This window comes from Tenrec ecaudatus, chromosome 4 (assembly GCF_050624435.1).
Source record: "Tenrec ecaudatus isolate mTenEca1 chromosome 4, mTenEca1.hap1, whole genome shotgun sequence".
NCBI classification, from domain to species: Eukaryota; Metazoa; Chordata; class Mammalia; order Afrosoricida; family Tenrecidae; genus Tenrec; species Tenrec ecaudatus.
Genome location: NC_134533.1, coordinates 15,796,081 through 15,813,174, shown reverse-complemented (window position 1 = coordinate 15,813,174; position 17,094 = coordinate 15,796,081). Strand labels below are relative to the sequence as shown.

At 42.2% G+C, this 17,094-nt stretch overlaps 1 protein-coding gene across 2 annotated transcripts in view; it reads right to left on the bottom strand.

Moving 5' to 3' along the window:
- LPXN (leupaxin) overlaps positions 1 to 17,094 on the bottom strand; it is a 54,533-nt gene that overhangs the window by 31,510 nt on the left and 5,929 nt on the right. For both annotated transcript variants that reach the window (XM_075545673.1, XM_075545672.1), the window contains exons 2-3: positions 11,106 to 11,260; positions 1,914 to 1,960 (exon numbers count right to left, since the gene is read on the bottom strand). In XM_075545673.1, coding sequence (XP_075401788.1) covers positions 1,914 to 1,960; positions 11,106 to 11,260 — 202 coding nt within the window. The remainder of the gene's footprint in view (positions 1 to 1,913; positions 1,961 to 11,105; positions 11,261 to 17,094) is intronic.

Genomic DNA, 17,094 nt, shown 5'->3' with positions numbered 1-17,094 from the left:
AAGAAGATAGAGCAATTACCAGAAACACTGCTGGAAGGCAAGAATGAATGGGGAGAACTACCCTAGAATCCCCTCTTATCTTCTAGTCTCTAGAAGACCCATCATCCATGTGACAGCTCTCCTACAATACAGAGCAGAGCCAGAGAAGATGGGAGACTGGATCTAGTAGAAAATAGCCAAAGACCCCTACTTCAGGGGGAGAGGGAGGACAAGATTATCAGCAGTAATCCAGTGGCATTGGCTGATACACAGGAACATGACGGGTGGATGGGTTTACAGATTTTATTTTCACACATTCATTTGTTTTCTTAGTCCCTATATTGTAAAAAAACAAAAACCCTATGAATTTAGTTCACTAGTTTTTAAGAAATAAAATATACCGTGTACCTATGTGCGGAGCCCTGGTGTTACGGTGGTTACGAGTGGGGCTTTGGTAAGCAGTTGGAAACCAAGAGTTCCCGGGCTTTTCTACTCTCATAAACAGTTACCGTCTCCGAACACAGGGGTCTTTATGAGTCAGCATTGACTCGATGGCAGTGAGTTTGGAGTTTCAGTTTTTTTGTGTGTTAGCCTCCTCTGCTGTTTTACATTTGTTGTTGTTTTCAGGGCCAGGGTTGTTGCTGCTGCTGCTGCTGCTAGATGCCATCAAGGGTGTCTGACCCATAACCACTCTAGGCACAACAGAAGGAAACACGTCATCCTCACAAGTGTTCCTAAGCCTCAGCCCATCGATGCGGTCACTGTGTCACTCCATCTCGTGGAAGGCCTTGCTCTTTTTGGTCACCCCTCCACTTTAATCACACATGATGTCCAGGATACCATGGAGGGGTCAGGGAGATTGGGAAAATAGAGGGGCACCCACTCCGTAGCTTCTGGAACTAAAAGGAGCAGGAGTAAACAATTTAGGAATATGGCCTCACTCCCACCAGAGTACAAAGTGGCCTCATTGGAGAGATTTTAACAGACTCCTTGATAACACGAGTCCTCCCCTTTTACGTACTTTCACATTGTGCATGTGTGCTCCTGGCTTCCATTTGGAAACCAAATAAGGGTCCTGTTACACTCGTGGTGCTGTTGGGTAAACTTAGACAGCTAATGCCAAGGTGGGTAGTTCAAACCCTCCAGCCAGCAGCTCCTTGGGAGAAAGATGTGGCAGATGTAAAGATTTACAGCCTTGGGAACTCTATGGGGCAGTTCTACTTGGACAGCTTCATGGGCTCATTATGACTTGAAATCAACTGGGTTAGATGATAAGCTTTACAAAGCTTCAGTCTTTGTTATCTAAAGTTTAAACCTTTTGTGTCACAGTGGACTTCCTGATTTTAAAAACTGCAGGCTGATCTTGAAAGCTGATTTCCCCCCCTTTTTTAAAGACAATTGACTCCTCTTGGGCCAGTATGAATGATCAAATAAGTGAATCTGTTTCAATACGCAACTTTATGAATAGGAAATCACTTGACCCAATATAAAAAAGTTTGAACAAATACAGAAGAGGATTCTGCCACGGCGAGCCACGGCCACAGTTTAATCTGAGCCCTGCGGACAGTGTTGGAATCTGAAGTTTCTTCAGGTGCGCTTTCACTTTTGGGGAACGGGGCCTGGCCTCGGCCACAGCACCGCCAAAGCCACCTTTGGTGATTCTGGGACTGTTTACACTTCTCCAGATGGTGAAGGAAATAGCAGGACCCAGCAGCCTTAACAACCTGTCAGAAGCCAGGCACGTTGAGAAGCTGCCTAGGTAGCAGGGCAGAGTTCCAGGGCAACCCAAAGAACTATGCTTCGAAAGAGGAGGAGAGTGATGGGGTTCTAATGATAAACAATAGCACAGCAAATTAGAGCCCAAACGTGGATTAATAACAAGTATCTAATCATTTCATTCTGAAAAGGATTTAATGAAAAAAAATGTTCAGTACCTGTACACATTGGGCTCCTGGATATTGGTCGTATACACCAGCTGCACCTAAGACAAATGACAGGGAAGAACAAAGAATGAATGTTACAAGAAGGTTGGGGCTTATCTAGAGCTGGTGGTCTCCTTGAGATCTCCTTTCAGAAGGCAGAAGGATATCAGTCATCTTGATGAATGGGTCAAGTTCTAAACAGAGTACAGTAGTGGACAAGTGAACAAACAATGTGCCCACCTCCCAAGTCCTAAAAGCACCAGAAGAGACCAGCCTCAGATGGAAACCATCAAACAAAATGGTGAGAGCAAAGTCCCTTTAGCTAGACAGAGTGGTACCTAGGCTAAGACGATGTGATGAGTCAATGTAGACTACCACAGTCAACCTTGTGTGGTGATCAGTGGTGGGGCAGCAATTCATTTATTCACTTGTTGGAACAAATCATGAGTGAATGTCTGTCTCGAGACAGGTCTGGGAATGCAGCAAAAAACAAGACAAAACGGGGAAAAAAAACCCAGAGAAGCAAAACATGTTTATACTGATGTTTATATTCTGGAAATGACAGCCAGAGAGTAAGCTGTTGAAAAATTAAGCAGAGGGTGGGAGATAGGAAAAGGGGAAAACCCAGCAAATATTAGCATGTTGACCAGGGAAGTCCTCAGTAAGAACGTGAGCCTGGAGCAGGGACTTCTGGGAGGTGGGGAAAGCAGGCAACATCTGGAGGTGATTGGATCCAGAAGGGAGAGCAGCCTGGAGTGGCTGCAGGGCAGAGAGGAGGCCAGAGATGGGTGAACCAGTAGAGGTTCACAGGGTACAGAGCAGCCAACTAGCCAGATCATATAGACAGGGTGACCTTATAATTTGTTCCCAACCCAGGACACTTTTTGAGGTCAAAAAGTGGTGCTAAAAATGATAGGTTTTTTTAAAAACTATTTTTAAAAATATTTTTTAATTTTATTTAAATTTTTTTAGGAAATTTTTTTTCAAATTTGTACATTTTTTTAACATTTAATAAAAAGATATAAGTTTTGGAAAGAGTTCTCAGGTAGCACAAATGGTTACACACTGGATCCCTAACCAGGAGATTGGTGCTTCTGATCCACCCAGAGCTCCTTCAGAAGTCAGGTCAGACACTCTACTTCTGAAAAGGCAGAGTTTAAAACCCTAGGGAGCCATTTGACCGTGCATACCAGGAGGCACAATCGACTCAATGACAATAACACATTTTTGAAGTATGAGATGGCTTTAAACAATTCATGGAAAATGGGATGAAAAGATAGTGGGGGGGAGGGGAAGAAAAGAAAAGGTAGTGAGAATTTTTTTTTCTCACATACTTTTGAAGGCCACCGCCCTCCCTTGTATGCATTCATTGACCAAGGAAAGTGAAAGCTGTCTGCTGTCCATGGCTAACCTAAAAGGTGGTCATTTGAACCACCCAGAGGTGCTGTGGAACAGAGGCCTGGAGATGTGCTTTCCCACAGATGACGGCCGAGGAAAAGCTCTGGGACGGTTCACCTGTGTCGCATAAAGTCACCACGAGTTGGAATCAACTCCATGGCAACAGGTTGGCGTCTGTTTACCTGGTTTATGGACCAGAGATGTGGTGTTGTCCTATTGGCAGACCTAAAAAATAATTTTCTTAATTGTTCTGAAGATACGACTTTTTATAGAAGTTCTAAATGAATAAAACGATGAACATTAAAGCAAGATTTTTAAAAAGCTTTTATCAGGAGTGCCCGCACATTTATAAATCGCCGCAGGTCTCACTGCCATTGAGCTGATTCTGAGTCATGGAGACCCTATAGGACAGGGTAGGACTGTCCCTGTGGGTTTCTGAGACTGGAACGCTTTACCGGAGTAGAAAGCCTCATCTTTCTCCCAAGGACTCAGAGTGGCTGGTGGTTTCGAACTGCTGCCCTTGCAGTTAGTAGGCCGGCACAAAACAGCATAAGCAAAAACTTTTGAGCTGGATCTGGATGCCTTCATTGGTAACCGAGTCATTACTGTCAAAAACAATGTGTTGGGGAAATTTTTCTAAAAAGTGATTTTTTTTTCTTTTTCCAATGTAATCTTGTTTTCAAGTTTTTAACAAAACTTCAATCTTCAAATCACACTTTGTGGTTAATGCATTTGAAATTGTTGATATGTGCAGACTGTAATTTTTTAATTGAGGAAACGTTCCCGGCTCTACCTGCTGATAAAAGATCAGAGCAAATTTTGCTCAAGAATATTTACTCTGTGTTTTATTTCAAAACGTGTATGTATTTTAGCCCCAACATTTTCACAGGTGCTGTCTTCCTGCCTCCATTCAGAGCACCTTTTCTTCAATAAGTAATTTTACAAGAGAAGAAGTCCGACACTGCCTCTAGCTGTGACTCTTTGTCGTGGTTCATGAAACGCAGGTGGTGCAAAACTCAGAGGCCTTTGCAGTCTCGTTCCATTCTGGCAGAAACTATAAAGTTATCTAATAAAAACCAGGAGCTGAATCAAAGTCAAGTTTTTCCAAGACACAACTTCCCAACCATTCTGGATCTCGGAATCTGCTCATTTATTCAGTTCCTCCCTGAATTTTTTTTTTCTTGGAGGGGGAAGCTTCTTGCATTTTGCAAGCTTTGTTTTACATACTTGTAATCTGCTTAAAGGTGAACTTTCATGTTCTTTCATTTGTATAATTTGATGAATGATTTCCAGCTGATTTTGAACATAATGCAACCTGCATTTGCATAGATTTACAAAGAGATAGATCAAAAGTTCAGGCATTTCTAAAACCTGATTGCTGACAGGCAGAACAAAGAAATACCAGAGTAAGTCAAAAAGGGTTGCTTCTACATCAAAGAAACCTTTATAAAATACAAATAATTAAAATGTGAGGCCCGGTGACTTCTTGATTTATCCTCCACTTAGCTCTTTATGCTTTCAGAGGCAGTACTATCGTTTCTAAAATCGACACCAGATCAAAAGGGTAGTTGTGTTTTTCTCCAGGGGCTCTGATTGGGTTCCTTTTAAAAATATTGTTGGGGCTGAGGGAACAAAAAGTCTGATGGAGCACGATCAGGGCTGGAGGGTGAGTGGGGGCAGGAGTCCCAACACAATCTGGGACATGCTACTTTCTAAGAAAACATTGAAGAATGAGCGTTGCATAGTGAGGGGCGGGGGGGGGGGGTGCTTTGGGGAGGGGGCGGGAATCCTTGAGGCAACTTAGCCTGGTCTGTGTTCCAACAATGCAGCTTCCAATTTTCTTTTTTTTTTTTTTTTGCTTCTCTCTTCTTTTTTTTTAAATCACTTTATTAGGGGCTCATACAACTCTTATCACAATCCATACATACATCAATTGTATAAAGCACTTTATACATTCATTGCCCTCATCATTCTCAAAACATTTGCTCTCCACCTAAGCTCCTGGCATCAGCTCCTCATTTTCCCCCTTCCCTCTCCACTCCCCCCTCGCTCATGAACACTTGATACTTCATAAATTATGATTTTGTTGTCATATCAACTTCCACATTTCTTTAAACCTTTTCATAAGAAGCCCCTGTGATTGTCCCCAGTGCTTCCCCCCCAAATCAAGATTACCTATTTGGACGCTCCAAACCACGGTTGCTATAACATTCTCAGCTGACCTTTCAGCCTTGAATTTAACTGGCCCAGCATGTTCCTTCAACAGTCACTGTTCTCCTTGTAAAACAAAGACATGCTGCCCACTGCAAGAACGTGACTGCAGCTGTCCACTGGCTGCAGAGACACCTTTCAGCACATTTGGTTTGGAATAAACTGCGCTTCGGGGAGCTGGAACTTCAGCAGCAATGCCTTTCTACCTACCTTTGTACGTGCTGACATCGTTATTCAACACCAGTTACCCTAAAAATGTTTTAGGTAAGTCACCCACTCTGCATGTATATAAAACGTCTGTAAAGTTTGAAGATTAAGGCTCCAGTTTTGATAAGAACATAGAAGCTTATCTGGGTAGAACCAGGAGTTTTGTGTGTGCTACAACATGTCAACGGCCTAGGTCTGCTGTGTTATTTTGAATGGTGGTGAAACATGCATAACAAAATGAAGTTGTCTCAATTCCCACATGTTCAATTTAGTGACCTTGACGGTACTCTTCAAATTCTGTGCCCAGTCCTCATTTTCTCTGCCCTCTTCAACCACCTTTAACCTACATGTAATGCCCCAGACATATCATCCCCCTTTCCTCCTCCTCTTCCCCACTCCAGGTAACTACCATATACACTCGAATATAAGCCGACCCGAGTATAAGCCGAGGTACCTAATTATTACCTAGGAAACCAGGAAAACTGATGGACTCGAGTATAAGCCTAGGGTGGAAAATGCAGAAGCTATTGGTGAGTTTCAATAATCAAAACAAATCGAAATAAAATTACTAAAAACTGAGACATCAGTGGGGTAATGTATTTAAATATTTATTTTAAATTAAAAACATAAATAAAAGGACAAGAAGTCATTTAACATTAGTAAACCAGCACAGTAAGTGGAAAATAGGGTCAACAAAAACAATAAGGTATCAACAATGATACCTTAATAGTATTATTCCCTGAGCTCAATCAACAACCAAGCTAAAATGTAAAGAGTTAAAATCCTTCCAAACTGGATTCCTCATCATCATCCGTATCCCAATGCAGAGCTTCAGCTGGTGTGAGGTCACCATAGACGCTGTCCTCACTGAGATTGCCGTCATCTCCATCACTGCTGTCATTTTCATACAAAGCAGTCTTCACTGCCATCCAAAGCATTACTAGTACGACATTTCTGGAAGGCACGTCCCACCATGTCTTCTGGAATGTCTTCCCATGCATCTCGAACGCGCGTTGCTATGTCAAACTTCATGAGATTTCCTCCTATTGTTAGTTGGGCTTGGCCAGATGACATCCATTCATGCCACTGACCCCTGTATAAACCAAACCCCAGTTTTTCAGCACATTTTTTGTGCTGAAAAACTGCACATTTTTTGTGCTGAAAAACTCGGCTTACACACGGGTATATACGGTCCTACGAATCTTTGTTTTCCATACATAAAATTCTTTCATATGGGCGAAATCATACAGTATTCTGTTGGGGATCGATTGATTTAGTATGATGTTTTCAAGATTCATTCACATTGGGTCAAGTGTCAGGCCTTCATTTCTCTTTCTAGGTGAGTGCCTTGGTGAACAACATTTAAACGTTTGACCGCTAACTAAAAGGTCAGCAGTTTGAAGCCCCTAACCACTCTGTGGGAGAAAGATGTGGTCGTCTGCTTCCATAAAGATTGCAACCATTTTGAGGGGTGGGGGGGGGGGTTACAGCCATAGAAAACCCACTGTTCTGCAGATCTGCTGTGAGTTGGAATTGACTAAATGGCCCCGGGAAGTAGTCTCTTGTACGTATCAGATTTCATTCATCTGCTGATGGACATTTTGCACATTTCCACCTTTCAGCTAGTGTAAAAACGGATACACTGTATGCTGTTTTGCAAATGTCTGCTTGTGTTCCTGCTTTCACTTCTTCTGGGTGGGATTGGGATTACTGGGCTTTACTAGTTCCGTGTTCCACTTTTTTTGAGAAAACCTTTGGGGTATCATCAGGGCAGTTTTCCACAGTGGCCACCCTATTTTCATAAGTCAATAAGAACTTTGTTTTTCACACAATGTTGTATTGCCCCCCCCCCCATTTGTATTCATATTAGTACTCCACAAAAAATGATCAGTGTTGAACTTTGCATTTAATTTATATTAGTCGTGCCAGATGTTTTGTTTTTTTGACCAACACTCTTCTAAATGCCTTATTTGTATCCTGTGGACTGGATGGGGGAAAAAAAGAGAACCACTTTGGAATTAATAGATATCCTCATTGATGCCTCTGGATCTTACTGCCATTGAGTTGATTCTGACCCATATAGCGAGACGGTATAGGACAGGGTAGAACTGGCCCTGTGGGTTTCTGAGACTAACTCTTCATGGAAGTAGGAAATCTCTATTGCTTCTGCTGGTGATTACAAACCGTTGACTTTTCATTAGCAGTGCAACATTTAACCATTATACAACCAGGGCAGCACTGAGATCAAATGGACAGCGTTTAACCATTTCCAAAGGGAATGAACTCGTTAATCATCACCTGTTTCCTTTACTTACCAAGCCCAAGAAAATGTCGAATTGGAAATGAGCCAGATTCATTGAGTTGTTTCATCCAAATGAAATGCGTGTTCCACCGTAACATGTAAACACACCTCTCAGCTGCACACGCTAAATCGCCATCTCCCGGCACATTTGTCTTAGATTCGGTATTAACTTTTGAAGTAGATGCTGATACTTTTTCATCATATCTGTGTCTTCTGGCTTTCAAAGGGACAGTGAAACTACTTTCAGGGGGAATGGTAAATGCTAAGAAATGTTTTGTGCCAATTCCAGGAATCAAATGAAATCTGAATTAAACCTGGATTCAAGTCATCATCAACTTCCTTGAGAAAATTGAACATGTACTTTTGGTTTTGTTTTTGAGCCAACTGCTGCTCAAAAACAACAAAGGACTTAATGGCAAAAATGTTTGTTAGCAAATAATAATAGCTATAGTTGGAATTGCTTTATTCATTATCCACTACCATCTAGACACTTTGAACTCAGAAAATCTATAAATAAATGAAAAAATTTAAACACATAGTCTCATAATTACAATTAATGAGGAAAATACCATAACAAGAAAATGTAAACTATGCTATGCTTTGTATGGAAAAATGCTCAGTCTCATTCCTAAACATAATTAGTATGATCAGTCCTCTGACCCGGAGGAGATTCAGTGAGTCTCACAGGCCACCACTTGGGCCACGGCAAAAGTGGCATTATACCAATTATCCATCAGGGGAAAGAGCAGCACCGTTTTTCTGAAACAGCCTCACAACAGTAGTTAGTGATTTCTAGCTGCTGTGACTCACTTAGCTTTAGCAAATGACCCGTTGCCTTCAATTTGACTGCAACTCACAGCGACCCTTACAGGACAGAGCAGAGCTACCCCATAGGGTGTCCAAAGTTGTAATCTTTACCAAAGAAGATCGCCAGGTCTTTTCTCCTGTGCAAAAGCTGATAGGTTTGTACTGGCTTTCCGGTTAGTAGGTAAGCACTTAACCATTATATCACCAGGGTTCCTTCCTTAACAGGTAGCAGCACCTTGATGATTAGCTTTGTACAGATACTGCTAGTTAGGTGTTGTCTAAGCAAGGCGTGGAAAAAGAGACAAGTTACCATTAGTCATCCTTTGGATGTAGTTATAAAGTGAGAATATTCTCTGTGCATATCTTTTATACTACTATGTGAGACCATCTGTGGTAATTACATACATTCATGTCAATTGAAGGTTTATAAAAGTGTAGGGGTGGAGTCCAGCTTGTCAATCAGGTCATAGTCTGATAGTATCTCCTTGTGAGCATGGCCTTGTAAGGGGAGCCCTGGGGATCTCCTCTCCTCTCCTCTTCTCCCCACCTCCTTTCCCGCCCTCTCCCTCACTCCTCCACTCCCCTCTCCCTCTCCCTCTCTCGGTGCCATGAGCTCTGTGATGCAGCCATTGCCATTGGATCCTCAGGACTTTGTTCCCACCAGCTTGTGATCTTCCTGCATTTTGCATCATTGCATGTGGCTGCAGGAGTCTGAAGAGGGCCTTAAGGACTATTATTGGGCTTATGGACTTGAGTTGGACTGGGCTGGGATGCTTTCTTGATATATAATTAGTTGTCAATACAAAGTTCTCCTGTACATGTATGAGTGTCACTGGATTGGTTTCTCTAGTCAACCCGGACTAACACCACAGAAGAAGCCAAAAGAACCAGGTGATGGGGGCCAGTGAACCCATGGTAGCTTGTTTTAGTACAAACGGAAGCAATAAAAGTTTATGAAACAATTAAAATCTGAGGCAAAAGTTAATTTAATAGGATGTTTGGAAAATAGGCATGATCCCTGGCTGAACTAGAAAAAATTGTCAGCCCAGGATGTCAGTGTCAGCACTGTGGCTTTTAAAAAAAATCATTTTATTGGAAGCTCTTACAGTTCTTGTAACATTCCATACATCAATTGTATCATGTTGTACATATGTTGCCATCATCATTTCCAAAACATTGTCTACTTGAGCCCTTGGTATAAGCTCCTTTTTCCCCTCCATCCCCCATCCTCCCACCCTTGTGAGTCCTTGATCAATTATATATTGTTATTATTATTTCATATCTTACACTGTCCATTGTCTCTCTTTGCCCAAGAACTAAGGCTTTTACTGTGGTGGGAAGTCACTGTAGGGCTTTGAGTTGCTGAAAGACTTCATCTGACTTGAGCTTTAAAGGATCATTCTGGCTGCTCAGGTGAGAAGAGGCTGGGAAGGGGAAAGGCGGGGAGATAGTTGGGAGCCTATTGCTATAATCCAGCAGCAAGAACAAGGACAGTAGCTCCTTAGCAGAGAGAGAAATGTGTGTCCTTATAATTGTGTGCATTTGGCTGGAGGAAAGAGTAACTAGAGTGGTAGCCTACCCAGAGCTCAACTTCCAGGCCTGTGTTGCTGGTTACGCCACATAGTGTACATGGATACATGAGCGTATCAGAGCTTAACACCAGATGCAGAGGCGGCTATTTAATCCTTTTATACTACTTCAAGGGGAGCTCTCGTGGCTGTGATCTGAATGATCAGCTGTTCGAAACCACCAGCTGACCCTCAGGAAAAAGACAGGGCTCTCTATTCCCATAAGCAGTTACAGTCTCGGAAATTCAGTGTCAGTTCGACTTTGTCCTAGAGGGTAGCTAGGCTCTCAATGGCATCGACTCGATGGCAGTGAATTTATACTACAATTCTCATCAAGCAATAGTTTAATTATAATGTGGGCACATGTAGATTTATCGAAACCAAACCAAACCAAACTCACGCCATCCAGTCAAGCTGCAACAGCATCTCTGATAGACAGTACCTAAGCAGTGATATAAGAATGTCCCAAGAGAAGGAGGGGCGTCTTCTACCTCTCACCATCCCTCACTAGAAATGTGCAACTCTCAAAGGCTTATTCTTCTGTAAGAATTTTCGCACTTCCCCTTCTTCTGAAAATAACCATCGTCACCACTGAGAATCAATGCTTGTCTTCTCCTCCTCCCTTTACCTCATTGTGTGTGGGATACAGTTAGTTTTCAAACGTGCCTTCCAGCAACTATGTTGAAGGTAATCCAGTAACTGAGAAGTTACCTGAAAGGGAGCTGTGTCCTCCTGGGCAGAAAGAGCCTTCGACGTCTCTGCAAGGTTAGTCTCCTTTCTGCGATGTTGGTCCACAGGAGAGGCTGGGTTGTAGTAGTCATCACTGTCCTGGAGAGTGGAGTTTTCCAGTTCTTCTAATAAGGCATCTGTAACATAAGGAATGAGTGACTCATTGTAGGGGCAAGGAATTGTTCAATGTGGTTCTTCTAGTCAGTCTTTGGCTAGAAACTCCCATCAACTCACTTTTTTCCTGCACCTGTCTGGGTGAGATGGTGGGAGGAAGACACTGGTAGGATTCACCTGTGAGCAACTGCTAGCAGGGTAAGTTGGGATTGCCCTCCTGCTGTGTATGTAATGGACCCTCTGAGAAGCAGGAGAGGATCTCTACCAGCTAGAGATGGAGTGGCTCCACTCCTTCTGCTCCTGAATTGGGTTCTTGGACCTGATTTCACCAGCTTCCACAAGCTTGGGGATAAGGAGCCTCCAGATGGATGTGTAACTTTTGACTTAGGACTTAGCCCCTACAAGACAAGACATGAGCCATCACTGATATTCTTTACACTGTGAATTCACGGTGGCCATTGTGTGAGTTGCAGAACCCGGGGAAGGGGGAGAGTATACTGAGGGGAGATGGTGATAGTTGATGTCAGAAGTGAGGGAAGGGTACAGCAGTTTGGAAAGGTGGGGCATTTGGGCAAAGTTCAGCCTCCATTTTCTCGGGGCCAATCTTGTGCTGATTTTCATAAAGGAAACTGTTATTTCAATCATAAATGGAATCTCTAATTCTCAGGCATACTTTGCCCTGGAACATCCTCATTGTGCCCCTCCATCCCCTCCTTCTCTTGGGTTATCGTTATTATCAAATACCTTCCCTCATTTCACTTCAAGAATATGGTGCATTGTACTAGGAGATGTGGAATGCTTCTGCCTACTGAGGCCTGCTTCTAATTTCCTACTGATATATTTATTTTTATCATCTCTAATCCAGCCTCTGATATGGCAGGGCATTAATTTTTACCATTCATTTAGAGATTATCACCCACTAAGATATTCAACTGAAAAATGGGAGGAAAAATTTCTGTCAGCACACTATAAGCAATTACATACCAGCTTTTCAAAATATAGCAAAATCAAAATAAAAGCTGGCCCCAAAGACTAAACAGCAACTTTTACTCTTCACCCTGATTTGTCTTAGGATTTAACCCTTAAATCTTAAGAGTGATCCAAAGCAGTACAACAAACTTCTGACAACAAAGTGTAAGAATTCTCTTTTAGGGTGTATAGAGGCGTTTCAGGGGGAAATAATACTTCAAAATCCAGGTGTTCCAATCCAGATGGCTATAATTCATTTTTCTAATAATTTTGGGGGTAAAACAAAAAAATACAATAGACCCTTGGAAACCCTATAGGGCAGCTCTCTTCTATCCTATAGGGCTGCTATAAGTCAGAAGGACTCATGGTCATGGTCACCAATTGGAGACAAGTGATATCATATTACTTATTTCATTTGTCTTATTGAAAAAAAAACAAACAGGAGACATAAGTAACTTGTCTAAGGTCATGCTGCCAAAAAGCACAGAACAAGGATGGAAACTTGGGCTTTCTGACCCCCTATTCTATATCCTAACTTTGAATCCTTGTCATGTCCCCTTTCTCACATAGACAGATCCCTGGCAGTGTAGTGAGTTATATTTGGGTTGCTAAACACAAGGTCAACATTTCAAACCCTGCACAAGAGAAAGATGAGGCTTTCTGCATCTGTAAAGATGCACAGATGTAAAGACAGAAGAAAAATCGATGCATGTGAACCATGGTGCTGATGAAGAATTTTGAAGATGCCATGGACTGCCAAGATAACAAACAGATCTGTCTTGGAAGAAGTACAGTGAGACTGCTCCTTAGAGGCAAGGATGGTGAGACGCCGTCTCATGTACTTTGGACACGTTACCAGGAGAGATCAGTCCTCGGAGGAGGACATCATGTTTGGTAAAGTAGCAGGGAGGCAAAAAAGACTTCAACAGATGGATTGATACCATGGGTGCATCAATGAGTTCAAACATAAGGACAAGTGTGAGAGAGCACAAGACTGGATAGTGTTTCACTGTTGTACATAGGGCGGCTATGAGTTGGACCAACTTGACAGTACCTAACAACAACAAAAAGATGTACAGCCTCAAATTCAAATGGGCAGTTCCACCCTGTCCTTTAGAGTTGCTGTGAGTAGGAACTTGCTCTAGGATAGTGAATTTTTCTTAGTTTCTTACATGGTTGCCTGGGTCATCCTGGGCATGGTATGTGTGGCAGTTACGTAATCTCATCAACTTGAGTGAAGGGGTGGAGTCTAGCCTGTTAATCAGTCTCAGCTTGATGACCTCATTTGGAGGAGATAAATAGCTCACAGGAGGTCAGACCCACTCTCTCTGCCTTCCTTTTCTTGCTGTTGAGACACTCAGAGAACTGGAAGAGACATGTGGAGACCTGCGCCAGCATTGAGATGCTTCCACTGACACTGAATCCATAAGACGTTCTACCCACTGGCCTGTGATCTTCCTGCAATTGGAAACATCTCATGTGCTGTATAAGAGGAATTTATGGACTAGGATCAGACATATGGGCTAATACCGGGCTTACGGACTTGATCTGGACTGGGCTGGGATGTTTTCTCAATATACAATTGTTCTTTTATATAAAGTTCTTACTTACACATATGTCGATGTATTTGTTTCTTTAGTCAACCTAGACTAACCCAGTATATCCTCCTCTAATAATGAACTGCATAATGCATAGGGAACTGGATAGAAGGGTATTTGAAAATTGTAGGTTGTGAGTTTTGAATGGATCTCAAGTACGCTTCTTGTGGGAGAAAGGCCTGGCTGTTTACATAGAGATTATGGTCAAGGAAACTTTATGGGGCAGTTCAGCTCTGTAATGTATGGCGTCACCATGAGTTGAAACCAACACAATGGCAATGGTGTTCATGTTCTTTTTTTTCTTTTTTTAAGTTGCTTTCTTACTACAGGTTGTGGTTTTAAAATTATCAACACATGCTATTAAGTTGGTTCCAAGAATTTGCCTAGCTCTGAAGGTTAAAGATGAGGGAAATAAGTCATATGAGCAGTTTAAAAATCCAGATTTTCATTTATTTCACATTTGGTGGGAGGTGTGTAGGGAAGAGTGTTGAGAATTTGTAAAGGCATAAAAATGATGTCTGCTGAGAAAATCATCAGAGAAGCTGGACTACATGAAGAGGAACGTGGCATCAGGATTGACGGAGGGCTTATTAACAACCTGAGCTATGAACATGACATGACCCTACTTGCTGAAAGTGAGTAGGACTTGAAGCATGTGCTGATAAAGATCAAAGATTACAGTCTTCAGTATGGACAGCTCAAATTACAGAAAACCAAAATCTTCAGAACTGATAAATGGAGCAAAGATTGGATTTGCCAAGGATTCATCTTGCTTTAATTCACAACCAATACTCATGGAGACAGCAGTCAAGAGATCAAACGGTGTATTGCATTAGATAAATCTGTTGTACAAGATCTCTTTAAAATGTTGAGCAGCAAGGAGGTTACTTTGTGGACTAAAGTACCCCTGACCCAAGCCATATTTTCAATCTCCTCAGATGCATGTGAAATTTGGACATTGAATAAAGAAGACTGAAGATATAAAAAGCAATGTGTTTGAACCATGGTATTGGCAAAGAATATTAAAGGTACCATGGCCTGCCAAATGTACAAACAAATCTCTCTTGGAAAAAGAGAAATGTTCGAGAATGCTCCTTAGATGCAAAGATGGCAAGACTTGGTCTCCTGTACTTTGGACATGTTATCAGGACTGACCAGTACCCGAGAAGGCCATAATGCTTGGTAAAATGGAGGGGCAGCGAAAAAGAAGGCAGGCAGGCCCTGGATGAGATGGATGGACACAGTTGCTGCAAACATGGGCTCAAACAAAAATACCAGTTTGGGTGTGGCTACAGACTGCACTGTGTTTGGTTCTGGTGTATATAGGGCCACTATGAGTTGGCACCCAGGACACCCAACAACAACCATTTCTTAGAAACGGGATCTTCTATTGCTCCTTCTCAGTCATGAGTTTTAGGCATTTGTAGGTGAGGGGGGGAAAAAAGTGAAATGATCCTTCCAAAAATACAGGAGAGTGAAATCTATGAAAGCTGGAACCTACGTAAAGAAGAAATCTGTCAGAAAAGGAGAAGTATTTTCCACGGAATTGAGTGATAAAAAAGCCCAGTAAGCTGCACCCTGTCAGAGGCAGCAAACTTATGAGACACCAAAAATACACGGTTGACTTCATGGTTCTGGCTCTCACAGGTTTCACTGTGGAATGGGAAAAATGAGATGTAGGGGAGCGGGGGAGCTTATAGAGTTAAAAGATTCAATAGACTTCCAACGAATTGAAATGTAGAGACATTATTTAGAGCCTTACACAGGCTGGGGGTGGTAAGGAGGAGCCATCGGGAAATGCTGAACATTGCCTGGATCACTTATAAGATTAAGTCTCAAAAAAATCAAACTCATTGCCATCAAGTTGATGCTAACTTAGAGTGATGCTACAAGGCAGAACTCCCCCTGTGGATTTCCCAGATTATCACCCTTTAGGAGAGGAGAGAGCCTCAACTTTCTCCAGTGGCACGACTGCTGACCTTTGAGTTAGCCGCCCACCATGTAACCCACTTTGCCACCATGGCTCCTAAGATTAAGTACTGTTAGTTAGCTGTAAGGATTTTCTATGTGTGCTAATTGAACGATCATATATGTGTGTGTGTATATATATATATGTACATATAGTAGAGTAGTGCTGAAATATGTATATAAGAAATAATAACTGGAACTACTTTAAAACACTCCAGGGATGGGAGGAATGGGTGGGTTTATAAAAAGGTAAGATTGGTCAAGAGTTGATGATTAGACTCGTTTACAGGTACATCAGGCACCTTTAAAGTATTTCTCTAACTCATACTCAAAAACTCTGCACTCTCATTGTGGTTGACGCACAGCACCGTCTAGGACAGGACAGAACTGACCCCTGTGGATGTCTGAGACTGTAACTGTTAACAGAAGCAGAAAGGCCCAGGTTTCTCCTGGGGAACAACTGGTGGTTTGAGACTGCTGACCTTGAAAATCAGAGCCCCAGGTCTACAGTAAAAGATTTTTAAAAAGAAGTTAAGAGAACAGGAAAGAGAGGAAAACTAAAGTAGAGAAAGTTACACTTACTATTAGTCTCAGGACATTGGTAGGCATGTTGAGAACATTTAGAAACTTCCGATTTTTATTGAGTCTCCTTTAAGAAGGACCTTTTATCTCTTTTCTTTGTCTAAGGTTTTTCTTAGCTCCAACTAGAATTCAAAGATCATTTCAGATTCAAAATAAAAAGCTATTTGCCATAACGGCTTGGAGGAAGGGGGGATTCTTTCTCGATAAGAGAAGTAAGTCATGTCTGTGGTACATAGGGTCACCATGAGTTGGTACCGAGTAACAACAAGAGTAGGCTTGGTCACCCTCCTAAAAACAAGGTAAGTAGAGTTACAAAACACTACTCTTTGGCAGTTAGCAGGCCTTTCGATTATGGCACCCCATGAGTGCACCTACCACTAACACCCTGAGGTTACGTTGTCCGATTTCGTAATTTGAAGATGACTAGTTTCAGTATGACAAATACAGGCTGACTGGCAGTGGTTGTGGAGGGATACAGGAAGCGAGTGAGCGAGAACGAGACTGAAAACTCTGTAGTCCCTCATTTCACCTACAGCTCAAACCTCCCTCCAGTTATGAAGTCATATCAGCATTAACAGAAAGGAGGAAAGCAGGGTCTCTCTGGGGTCCCCACAGGTTGTAACTTCATTCAGAGTCCCAGTCTGCTATTGGCTCTTCCCCTTTATCCAGTTTTTCCCTGTAAAGAGGGTTTAAGTAAAACCTTTGGGGATTACAAACTACTAGCTTCTTAAGAAGCTCTA